The following is an 11,608-nucleotide window of genomic DNA, read 5'->3' on the forward strand; positions in this document are numbered from 1 at the left end:
TGAAGAAAGACAACGGGCTGGAGGGATGAGAGAAGCTGGGCGGTGAAGTGAGGCCATGGAAGGAGACAATCTGACTGGCAGGAGAAAAGAGGAGCCGGTCGTTTTTTTCTTTACTTTTTTTTTTTTTCTTCTGTTTTTTTCTGCCGCTTTCACTGGTCCGACATCCCGTGGTCATGTGATTACATGTACGGTACATGTACGGTACCAGTCTGGATCTCTGAATGTTCTCGAGTATTTTGTGGCATTGTTTAGAGTTGTTACTGCAGGAGGTACCAAGTACTTGTATGGGACGACTGGAACAAGAACTCATCCCCGTGAGGGATTCATGGCCATGTGTGACGATGTTTGAGCTGTGATACTATCTGTATGATGCTTGTAAATTAATATGTACCTACGTACTGTACGATGACCCATACGTCTCGTACTGGAGGCAGATCATCCATTCTGTTTCAGGTTGCGATCTCCCATACAACCAAAAGCGTTGACTTGACGATATTTGAAAATTATCGGCACAAACTGTACTAGGTACATATTAAAAAGAAAAAAAAAGAAAAAAACTGGTGTAACGACCAGTCGGGAAGTATAAACATGCCGCAACAAAGAGCCAAAAGAGTTCAACAAAATCTAAATACAGTAACGCCAAGAAATTCCCTGCATTACTTGCAGTTTTCTCCTCCACGGATCCAGAGATGGTAACACCACTTCGGTCGATCTCGACCAGAACTTTATCTCATGAAGCTATCACTATCAAATCTGGGGAATACATATAGATAACGATAATATAACGCTTATACCAACTACCAATTTCGTGCATTGTCATATATCAGTACCTATATCTATATCCCCATTGACATTTAATACCGTACCATCAATACGAAAAATAACTCCTGATCCCATCCCAGACCTCCGCTCCGACCCCAAAGAAACAAAGACAAGAAAAAATAAACCAAAAACCAACCAGCTAAAACACCCACCACAAAAGACAAACCAAACAAAAGAGGGAAGAAGAAAAGAAACGAAGAAAAATAAAATCAAAATCAAAAACCATGCCTCCAAAATCCAAATCCAAAAAGGACATCATTCCCGCCAAACCACAGCAACAACAACAGGCCGCCAAACCAAACTGGCCGCCTCTCCGCCCCCTCATCCCCTCATCTGACCTCAGCCTCGACCCCCTCCTCCCCGACCAAATCTACCTCATCCCAAACTTCTTCACCGCAAACCTCTGCAAAAACTACGTCTCATTCCTCTCCTCCCTGCCCCTGACTACTACCCCCGGGAAACCGAAAAAGGGCGACGCTGTTCGTGTCAACGATCGCTTCCAGATCCAGGATGAGCGGTTTGCGGAGTCGTTGTGGAGCGGGACAGCGCTGAAGGACCTAGTGATGAACGATGATGGGGAGGGAGAGAGGTCTATGAAGGAGATCTGGGGTGGGGAGCCTTTGGGGTTGAATGCGAATATTCGGATCTATCGGTATTCGAAGGGACAGTTTTTTGCCCAGCATTGTAAGTTCTTACTCTCTTTCTTTCTTTTTTTTTTTTTTCCACCCTTTCCTTGTTTGTGGGTTCTAGCCGCAGTATATGTATGTATATCCCCTGTAGATAAGGTGTAAACCTAGAGGTTGTATGGATGCACTGTAAGATGCAGAAGCGGGTCTCCGGACATTTAATTGCCTACGTGCGGGGAGGCTAATGGTTGCAGACGATGACTCCAACACCCTCACCTTCTCTTCCCCCTCCCATCCATCTCAACCTGCTCGCACCACGTGGACCCTTCTTATCTACTTGACTACCTGCTCGGGGGGCGAAACTATCTTCTACCCGGACTCGACTCGCGGGAATCGCAACCCCGAGCCTGTTTCAGTGGCCCCTGTCACGGGCATGGCACTACTACATCGCCATGGCGATCGATGTCTCCTGCATGAGGGCAGTGAGGTTTCAGACGGCGAAAAGTGGGTGTTACGGAGTGATTTGGTGGTTCGATGATGAGTGTCGGTCTTCTAGGCCCCTTTACTACTTACGACTCTACTCAAGACGTGTGCATCTGGCCATGGATAACAGTAGTCCTATTTGCACAAGACAGGGCTCTCAGCTATGACACGATATAAGATGCCATATACGAGATTGATCATGTACATATGTGTATATTGACCACAGTTCAGTGACGAGATCAACATTGAGATGGTTGGAAAGAAGAAAGGACGCAGCCGCATGAAACGGACCAACGGTAGGTATCAAACGGTTGGTCCGACAAAAACAGTTTTCTTGCATGTAGCCACCTCCTAGATCACCGGATAATGGTGACAAGAAGTACTAAAGACCAGTCATGATTCGCCAACAACGTGAGGAGCTTTTGGGCTCCATCTTTCGTATCTGGAGACAACTCCCGATGCTCCCTTCACTAGATCCCATAGACACCCAAAACAAGACATACAATTAGCAATTAAAGGAAAGATGAGAAATAAAAGAGAAAAAAAATGAGACAGATGATCGCATATCGAGACGAGGACGTGGGGATGTTCACTCCAGCTTCTTCGGAAACGAAACAGATCTGCTACGAAGCTGCAGGCTTCGGTTGAATCTGTTCATACTCAGCTCTTCTCATGATTTCCTCCACGGGCCCTAATAACCGTTTAAATCCATCCCGACCAAGCTTCGCCACCTTGACATCAGTCTTAGCAACTATGCTGGCGGCTCGGGGTTGGTCGTCCAGAAGAGCAAGCTCTCCAAAGTAATCGCCCCGTTGATAGGACTTCACCGGTCTATCCACGCCTTCCTTGAAAGCCTCTACCTCACCCGACTCGAGAAGGTAGAAAGCATCACCTGGATCACCTTCTCTGATGATTGTAGAGCCAGCTGAAAACTTAATTGCGTCTAGAGCATCGGCAATCTTGGAACGTTCATAAGGCTTGAGGCTGGAGAGGAGCGGAACCTCTTCCAAAAAGGCCTCATACATGCGACGTCGCTGGAATGCGGAGTCCATGAGAATCCTTCGGAATGTGATACGGTCCAAAGCCCACAGGGTGCTCTTCGAGTCAGTGGACACAATTGTCGCAGCTCGGGGTGCGTTGTACATGAGAGCCAGTTCTCCGAACGAACCCCCGGGTCCAATTGTACCCGCCTTAGACCCCATTCCATCGGAACCCGACTGTACCGAGCCTGATGGGTGAATGTAGACGTCGAAGTGACCATCTTCCACGATGTAGAAGTAATCACCTGCATCGCCCTGTGAGATCACTTTAATGCCCTTAGCAGGAATGGGCTTTTCGACCAGGGCATCGACCACAGTCTTGAACTGGTCATCATCAAGGTGGGAAAACAAGAAATTGCCGCTGACGGCGGTCTTCAATCGGGAGACCTGGTCTTCGGTCTTTGGGTGGTGCGGGGGCACCCAGCTATCTGAACCAGCCGAGGTGGGGTTCAAAGATTCAGCAGATACGGATGTCCGACGACCCAAAGCGTAGTTATTCGGGAATCCCTCATTCAAGGCACCCGTCGGGCGAGGTCCTTCAGGGTGTTCGTCGAAGTCGTCTTGGTCTTCATCTCCATCCCCAGAAGGGTCCGCAAAAGGACTCCTGCGAAAACGTATACCTCCGCCTTGTGGTTCATTAAATACATTGCCTCCGAAGAGGTTGTTTCCAGCGGAGGACGAAGCTGCCGCCGAGTTTGCAGTTTGAAAGGTCGGGTCAGTTGGTGACGTCACCTCCCACTCCTCGTCCTCGGAGATCTTTCGGAATGCTGAAGTTTTATCATCTTTTGTGCCCACCTTGAGGTGAGGGCTAGCGCTGGAGAAAGAGCTTTCAGCCATTGTGTCGGCAGTAGGGCCGGAGGAGATAGCTCTCCGGCCACAGGGAAGCGGGGAAGACGTGTAGAAACCGAATACCGCGACTTGAAGCCGCTGGAGAGGAAAGGCGGAAGGAAGTTGACTGGACAAGGTTAGATATGAGGTACGATGAAGACAAAGGTTGAAAAGAAAGAATGAAGGAAGGGGTTTGAGAAGGGATGAGGACGGTAACAAGAAATGAAAATAGTTATGTGTGAGTGCGCACAGGAGCCTGAGCAGCACAGTTGAGAAGGACGAGGATGAGGGGCGGGTAGGGAAACCGACAGGAAGCACAAGTAATGGATTGGGGTCTCCGCCCAAAAGTGGGTATCTCAACGAGACGTTTGATTGGAGAATCTAAAGACGCAGCGGACCAAAGATGGTGTGGTCTATGATGGACGATTTCCCGAGTGGTAGCTCTAATGGAGATTCCAGTACCACAATACCTGCTGTGGCTTGACGCAGATTTGTTAATTGATAGTGTAGTTTCAGTGTTTCAGGAGTGTGTTGTATGAAATTTCCCGTGTGAAGACAGTGTATTCATTTCTGTCTGTCTTCTTTTTCCTGTTTGTGGATTCAAGAAGAAAAGATGTGGCAATAGGGAAATAGCTTCAGTTACGACAAGCTTTGGAGGGGTAACCGACAAGGTTGGTTAAGTGTATCACACCTGCACCTCTGCTTTGGGTCGCGTGGAAAGTCTCTTGGGATGAAGGAACGAAGGGACAAAAGAATTAGAAGAGAAAATGGAAGTCACCTACCTGTGCGCAAAGGAAGCTTTAAAAAAGAAAATAGAAAAAAAAAATAGTGAAAATAAAATAAAACAGAAAAAGGGGGATGAGCAAAGAATTCAAAATTTAAATAAACGTCGAAAAAGAAAGGGGGGGGAGGAGTGGTGTTGATAATCCTAGAAGGCCTGAGTTTGGAGGGGTTGCAGAAAGGGAGGAGGGGAAAGAGATGGAACAAGGACTCAGCCAAAAAGGTGGGGAGCAGGAATGGAAGTCACGGAAGCTTCGATTCTGTGACCCGGAGCTTCTTCAATGAAGTTTACTGCGAACCGACTCATGGATTCTTGTGATAGTGTGGTTTACTTACCTCCTGAATCGCTTCTGCTACAATACTACTAATACTACAAGGGTCAATCGTCTCTCGTTTGTTTAATTAAATTATCCATCTCACAGATAATTAATTAAATCATGCTATTTCTATTAGCCAATGCCCGGGACCGATGATGGATCGGATCCTTTCTAAAGATATGATCATGCGCAGTACTACTGCAGACTACTCGTGGAAAGTCTTTGCAGTCAGAATCATAACGGGCTGGGGGATCGCGCGGATCGGTGTCCACATGAACCAATCTACTACTTCAATAGCTGGACGTTGGTGTCAATAGTCTGTCTTCTCCAGAGGAACATCGAATGATCGAATACATGGAAAAGGGGACGAAATCAGGGCAGAGCCGGTCTTCTGAAGAAGGGGACGCGCACGGGTGATGGGCGAGAAGCTTTGAATTCAATGTTGTCTGGTGTTTTGTTCCATGAGGATTCCAAGTGTCTTCTAGAAGGAGGGCTGAAGTCACGCTTGACTCCAAAAGGGGGGGGGATTCCGTCATACTACTCCGTAACTCCTTCCTTGGCTTCGGTTGCACCACTTCATCTATACTACTTATTTATTATCCCTCTCCTGAAATTATTAAATTTAATTTCTTACAATTACCCGAAGAAGATCTTGTTCATTATTATGGTGCTTATGACCGTGCTTCCCTATTATCAAGCATTTCACGGTCAAAGTACTGGAATGATTCAAGAAGCAAAAGCAGCCACTTGTCAATCATGATGTAGTTCATTTCCCATCCTTCCAATGTTATTGGGTGGCAAATCTTCCCCCACCTCTCCAACCCAACTCGCTGAAGTCATGATTCTACAATGGCACTTCTTTTTTTCTCTGACGTCTACGGAGCACCGATGCTATCAGCACTCAGAAGAACCTTGGATCTTTTGTCAGCCTGGTCAAAAACGCGTTCAGTTTAGCCTTGTTCAACTGGCCCCGGTACTTTAGCATCCTACTTTAGATGCCCGCCGTTTTTATGAGACGTTTTATCTAATCGAACCCACTCCCCTTTTGCTTCGGGCACGCACTGGGCATTTCTGATCGCTCATAGCATGCATATTCATAAAACTTTCTGTACAAGTAGCACGCTGCTGATGTCTCAATATTTACGGCCTGGGTCTCTTGTCATATTTCCTATAGAAGGTGAGAGCTCTCAGAGTAATCACACCTGGAGTTTTATGTCACGGTATAAATTGAACTTAGAATATCTCTAAAAAAAAATCATATATATATATATCATACAAGATGATTGAGTAGTGTTTTCACCAATTATGGGCCATGAAGCAGAAATATTCAATTAAATACTAGAAGCTTCTCGTTCCAAGCAGTACTAGTGTACTTATGATAGACCTGTATTTTATGCTTTGTGTGAGGGAGGTCGAAGATGTAATTTCGATACTATTGCGGTAATGTTCTATTTGAAACAACATCAGTAGAAACGTGAATTTGACATTACTCGCCAACAGCGTAGACATGATTCCCAGCCTCTCCTTCAGTTTACTCATGCATGCCCAGTGCCTTCTTAGTCTCTCCAGTGACATCTTATCTGATTTATCAAGAAGTCAGCATCACGTCGTATGCGTCATATATTGCCGGGCGTGCACCACATAATCGCACAACATTGTCTCCTGTCTCCCTTAAACAAAGGAAGAAGCAGAAGCGATGGATGATAGCAGTCTCCATCCTTTTCTATGACTGGTAAAACTGGCTAAAACATGGGCGACACCCATCATCGAAAACTACTAATGGCGTTGCAGGCCATTGGTATCTTTCTTGATTCGCCTTACCTAACTACATCTTAAACTGGTCAAGTCCATCTTCCCACCTATGATCAAGATAGGGTTCAGTTATCTCGAAGATGCAGAGATATCGGGGTGTGGCAGAATAGAGGTGATCGGTTAGTAATAAGACCTGAAGCAAAAGTTTAAACAGAACGAGGTAAAATTAAATACTTTGCTTCCTGACCTTTAATCTCAGGCGGAAGTCCAGGCTGATATCATGCGCTGAAGAAAGAAACAAGATACTTCCGCACCCCATACATCATGAGCTCTCACCCTCACCTATTTGTTCAAGATGACTAGCTTTCGAGAGCAGGGCTCGCCTTTGGCTCCCTTATGTTTGGGCCAATGTCAGAACTGTACACCTTCAAACTGGCCTTTCTCTCGGGATTCTTCGTATTCGCCATCTTCAATATCACCCGTCGCTCTGGTATACGGCCTCCAAACCGTGATGGTATGTCGATTTCTCGTCAGATCTAGTAGCACCGACCCTCTAGACACCGCCAGGGGCACCTTAGCCGATATATCTAATCACATCAAGCACGGAGCGGCCGTATTGATCTTCACCAGCGCAACCTTTGTGGGCTCAATGAGGCGATAATGAGACTACCAAAAAAAATATAAATAAATAAATATATATATATATATATATATATATATATATATGAAATAAAAATAAGAAAGAGATAATGAAAATAAAAACTTATTATTATAATAATATTAATGATAATAATAAATAATAAATGGAAGGGGAGAGGTATTCATAATTCTGCAATTATGAGACAACAAATTAGAAAACTCGTCCATTGCGAGGGGCACCAAAAAAAAAAATTAAAAAATAAAAGTAGTAACGAACGACCCCTGAGCCGGAAACGGCGACGACCTGTAAAACTTCATTGCAGCCGAACACCATATCGAACTAGGAACTTTGGGGGTTTTCGTTGGGATGATCTGACTAGGATTGTTAAGAACTAACTAGAAAAACCACTTCCATACTGACAGCTGTCAAGGGGCCAGCGTCTGGACCCGGTGTTCGTTGGCCGTTTATACTTCCTTGGATCTTAGCTGAAGGTCTGTGTTACCGCCACCCCGCTTTGGGCCTTGAAAAGGATCTTCAGCTTTTCATTCCCAGCCTCTTCAGGCAGCTTGCATTTCTTGTGAGATTTGTGACCCCTTCTGAGACACGGGTTCTCTTTAAAAAAAACAAAAGAAGCAATTGGATTTATCAATTCCTCATCTTCAATCCCCCTTCGACTACGGTTCCGCCTTCCAATTCTCTCTCCCAACCGAAGAGATGGGAAGCTACACATTCCGATGGTAAGTAGAGCAACCTAATTGAACTTTGTGCTCCTCCGAACCAGGATTCGCACTCAATCTCTTGGTCATCTGGGGTCAATTTCGACGATTCCCGCTGTTTCCCTGATCTGACGCGAGTATCATTGATTCGGAACATGGGTTCGATTGCATAGCTGACTGATGCGACTCCTGCATGGGAGATTAGGCCTCACCACGCAAATGAGGTGTTTGTGACCGGTACCTTTGATGACTGGGGTAAAACCGTCCGACTAGATCGAAAAGGTGATGTCTTCGAGAAAGAAGTCCCGTTACCTGCGACGGAGAAGTTGCATTACAAGGTAAGGAACAGAGAAGGCTTTCCTCCCATGATTGCTTACTGCTACTCCTACTATTATTGTACTACTTATTTCCCGCTTATTTCTTCCTTCCCGCTCAAAGCCCGATTAGGGAATAGTATGATATGATTTTAGCCCGTGGATCGTCTGAACTTCAATGACGATGTTCGCGCTCTCTTGCCGTGTTTTCCTGACGTCATTTGCCGCTTTCCACCTCTCAGGCTCCCATGGATTCCCTAATCTTCTTTCCCCGCCCCAGAAAATGCTATAAAGAATCGTGTCTTTCACGTCAGCATGTTGTATTGGATCCACTAACGTCTTTCCACTCTATCTAAAGTTTGTCGTTGACGGCATCTGGACTACCGACCACAGTGTTCCGGAAGAAGACGACGGCAACCATAATATCAACAACGTGCTCTATCCCGATCAGATTCGGAAAGAAGATACCACCTCGAGTTTACAAAACGGCATTGCAGTAATGGCTGGCGTAGCTCCCGATTCCACAACGGCTGCACTGGCTGCTGAAGTTCCCAAAGAGTCTCGCAGGGATATCCTGGGCGACGCTGCCTTATCGTCTACCGCTCCTGGATCGACTACAGCAGAGCTCGCCAAACATGCCTCTCTCGAGCAGCGAGCGAATGTGCCTGGGTCATTCCCTGCGACCCCAAGATCCGAAGTTGAGCAGTTCTCTGTGAACCCCATCCCCGCCTCAAGTGGCACAGGAAACCCAATCAAGCTCAAGCCAGGAGAGAAGGTGCCTGACCCGAGCACATTCAATGCCAATACAATCCACTCTACCGCACGGACAGACCAAGCCGGATACGAGCAGGATGCCAGCCATCCATTGACTGGGGGCCAGTCTAATAAAGATACCAGCGCATTTGCTGTCCCCCCGATCTCGAATAATATGATCCCTGAATCTAGCCTTCCCATGGGTCAGGCTAGTGAAGGGAGTTCCGACCCTGTCACGATTCAGTCTGCAGCGCCGACATCTACTACTGCAGCGCTTGCCGGTGCTGTTCCTCTTGAGTCCCACAAGAAACAGACCGTTGGTGGCCCTGGCGCACCTGTGGGCGATGTTCCGGAGATGGTGAGGCACTCGATGTCCGAGGCTCACGCAGATCCGGAAGCAGCTGCTATTCAGGAGGCAGTCGGAGAAAAGAAAGAGATGGAGCATGAGCTTCAGCAGAAAGTCCCGGTAGATGAATCGAGGGGCACACCAGCGCCCACCACTGGTGTTACTGCTGCAACCACTGAAACTGCCCCTCAAGCCACCATATCACAGCCTGATTCGGCACAGCTATCGCCGCGGGCGACAACCCCAACCACGAGGCCTGATACGACTTCCGAAGCGGGACCGACCGTCACGACTGGGCCTGAGACCACCAAGACATCTGAGGTGTCGGGGCCTGGTAGCGGCTCAGCTGCCGCAACAGCTGGTGATACTGGAGCGAGTGCAACCAAGACTGCTGAGCCGACTCATCAGGACACCGGCGTAGGGGCAACGAAAGCACGGTCGAGTACTCCACCCAAGGACACGGAGCGCAAGGATTCTGGATCTTCGAGTGGAACTCCATCCCAGAAGAAAAAGAGAAACCGCGCCAGTGCATTCTTCCATAAGCTCAAGGAGAAACTCACCTGAGCTCGCACCCTGTCGTTGGCCAACCGTATGCGCTTGGCCCGTATCCTGAGACGATCCGTTCTTATTACAGTTACGATAATGAGCCGGCAGACTGAATGATTCAAGACTGGTGGGCGGAGGTGTTACTTGATTTCTTGATCTGGATACCTTTTTGTTTTGTTGTTCTGCCCGGATGACCTTATACCTACTCTGTTGTGCACAGCTATTGTTACGAGGAATAGTTTAATTCAAGGCCAGTGTTGAAGATTGATTGTCATTCATCGTACAGGAGTTGCGCCCCATTAAGCCATTAAATTTATATCATACATCCAGCCCCTATTAAATCGGTATAACCTCATTGACCTTCTGATTTAATGTGACCGGATACCCTAGCATACTACATATATCAAGTCAGCCTGAACCATTTTTTTCAAGACCACCCACCATATTAGAAACTGAATGAAAAGAGCAAAACTCACTCCTTGCCCGTCTGAGTCAAACAACAGCCACAAAAGATGGACGCAGGATAACAAACAATCTGCACCCAGCGCGCGTTAGTATTACAAGCCAATACGGATACAATGTACGGTATCCATGGACATACCGCCGCAACAATCGTCACACAGAACCCTAGACCATTAAATTTAGCCATTCAGCATCCTGGTACATGTAAAACGGAGGGAATAACAGTAATGGCCTATACCTAATGTCGGGCCGAGGACTTTACAGCGACAGGGATTCTGGTCCGTGCCGCATTGGAAACAGATCGGGAAGATCGGGAAGAAAGGAACGTCGCACATGGTTAGAATTAGTTTATTGTAGGTTATTTGTGTATGACTGGATGAATTGGGTTCGTTTCTTTTCTATAAAGGAAGGTGTACATGATGGTTTTCTACTTCTGATAACTCATACTATTACTATTACTTTGCTTGAGGTACCTACTGGAGGGATGATTCATGATGACGACAGTGATTGACATGTAACCTTAAGATCCAGTATCTTTATAGAGGAGGGTGTCAGTTAGGTAGTTATTTCGTTCTTGCAAAGAAATCGAAGCCAAAAAAAAAAAAAAAAGGAAATGAAAAGAAGAAGATTCGGAACTCTAGGCTTCTACATTAATAGTAGATATAAAAAGACCGTGGCTTGGCTTCTTCAGTGTCAGTGTCAAATGCCAATTAATTTAAATCTAGTACCAAGAACTAGAACTGAACAAGCCACACACCATCATCCATCATCAAGAACACCAACACAGCCACTTCCACAATGCAAGCAATCCACTCAAAGGACCCAATGGCAATCAAACCCCTCAACCGGGGGCCCCTGACAATCAAACCAAAACAGCAAATGACAACAAGGTCGAGTACCTTTTGTGTAAACATAAAAGAATATTCCTCGGCCCAGAAAAGGGAAAAAAAAGAGAGCGCTAAAAGTAGGCATCAATATTTCCCATGTTCAATTTTCCATACCCGCCCCGCTTGCCAACGCTTGGCAATTAGACAAGGGTATTTGACTGCTGTTGGTGTTTTTTCACCCCCATTTCTTTTCTGATTTGTCACCCTGGGGGGATTTTGAACTTTTGATTTGGACGCCCTTGTTCTCTTTCTTCCGCGGAACTTATAAATAGGCATAGCAAGGCACACATCCATTC

General features: G+C 46.5%; 4 protein-coding genes across 4 annotated transcripts; 3 read left to right on the forward strand and 1 right to left on the reverse strand.

The window, feature by feature from the left end:
* Positions 1-730: 730 nt before the first annotated feature.
* BDV38DRAFT_78516 (uncharacterized protein) lies at positions 731-2,037 on the forward strand. Its single transcript, XM_032063932.1, has 2 exons — positions 731-1,506; positions 1,703-2,037. Exons 1-2 carry the CDS (start codon positions 1,047-1,049, stop codon positions 1,984-1,986), a joined length of 744 nt encoding a protein of 247 aa, XP_031914150.1. The 5' UTR covers positions 731-1,046; the 3' UTR covers positions 1,987-2,037.
* Positions 2,038-2,326: 289 nt separating this feature from the next.
* BDV38DRAFT_78529 (cyclic nucleotide-binding domain-containing protein) lies at positions 2,327-4,191 on the reverse strand. Its single transcript, XM_032063933.1, has one exon. The coding sequence runs from the start codon at positions 3,806-3,808 to the stop codon at positions 2,555-2,557; it is 1,254 nt and encodes a 417-aa protein (XP_031914151.1). The 5' UTR covers positions 3,809-4,191; the 3' UTR covers positions 2,327-2,554.
* Positions 4,192-6,204: 2,013 nt separating this feature from the next.
* BDV38DRAFT_245443 (uncharacterized protein) lies at positions 6,205-7,374 on the forward strand. Its single transcript, XM_032054437.1, has one exon. The coding sequence runs from the start codon at positions 7,004-7,006 to the stop codon at positions 7,307-7,309; it is 306 nt and encodes a 101-aa protein (XP_031914152.1). The 5' UTR covers positions 6,205-7,003; the 3' UTR covers positions 7,310-7,374.
* Positions 7,375-8,002: 628 nt separating this feature from the next.
* Positions 8,003-9,981, forward strand: BDV38DRAFT_282389 (carbohydrate-binding module family 48 protein; the record flags this gene model as incomplete). Its single annotated transcript, XM_032059774.1, has 3 exons — positions 8,003-8,025; positions 8,210-8,342; positions 8,677-9,981. 3 exons carry the CDS (start codon positions 8,003-8,005, stop codon positions 9,979-9,981), a joined length of 1,461 nt encoding a protein of 486 aa, XP_031914153.1.
* Positions 9,982-11,608: the final 1,627 nt, after the last annotated feature.

Source organism: Aspergillus pseudotamarii (genome assembly GCF_009193445.1).
Source record: "Aspergillus pseudotamarii strain CBS 117625 unplaced genomic scaffold BDV38scaffold_23, whole genome shotgun sequence".
Classification (NCBI taxonomy): Eukaryota; Fungi; Ascomycota; class Eurotiomycetes; order Eurotiales; family Aspergillaceae; genus Aspergillus; species Aspergillus pseudotamarii.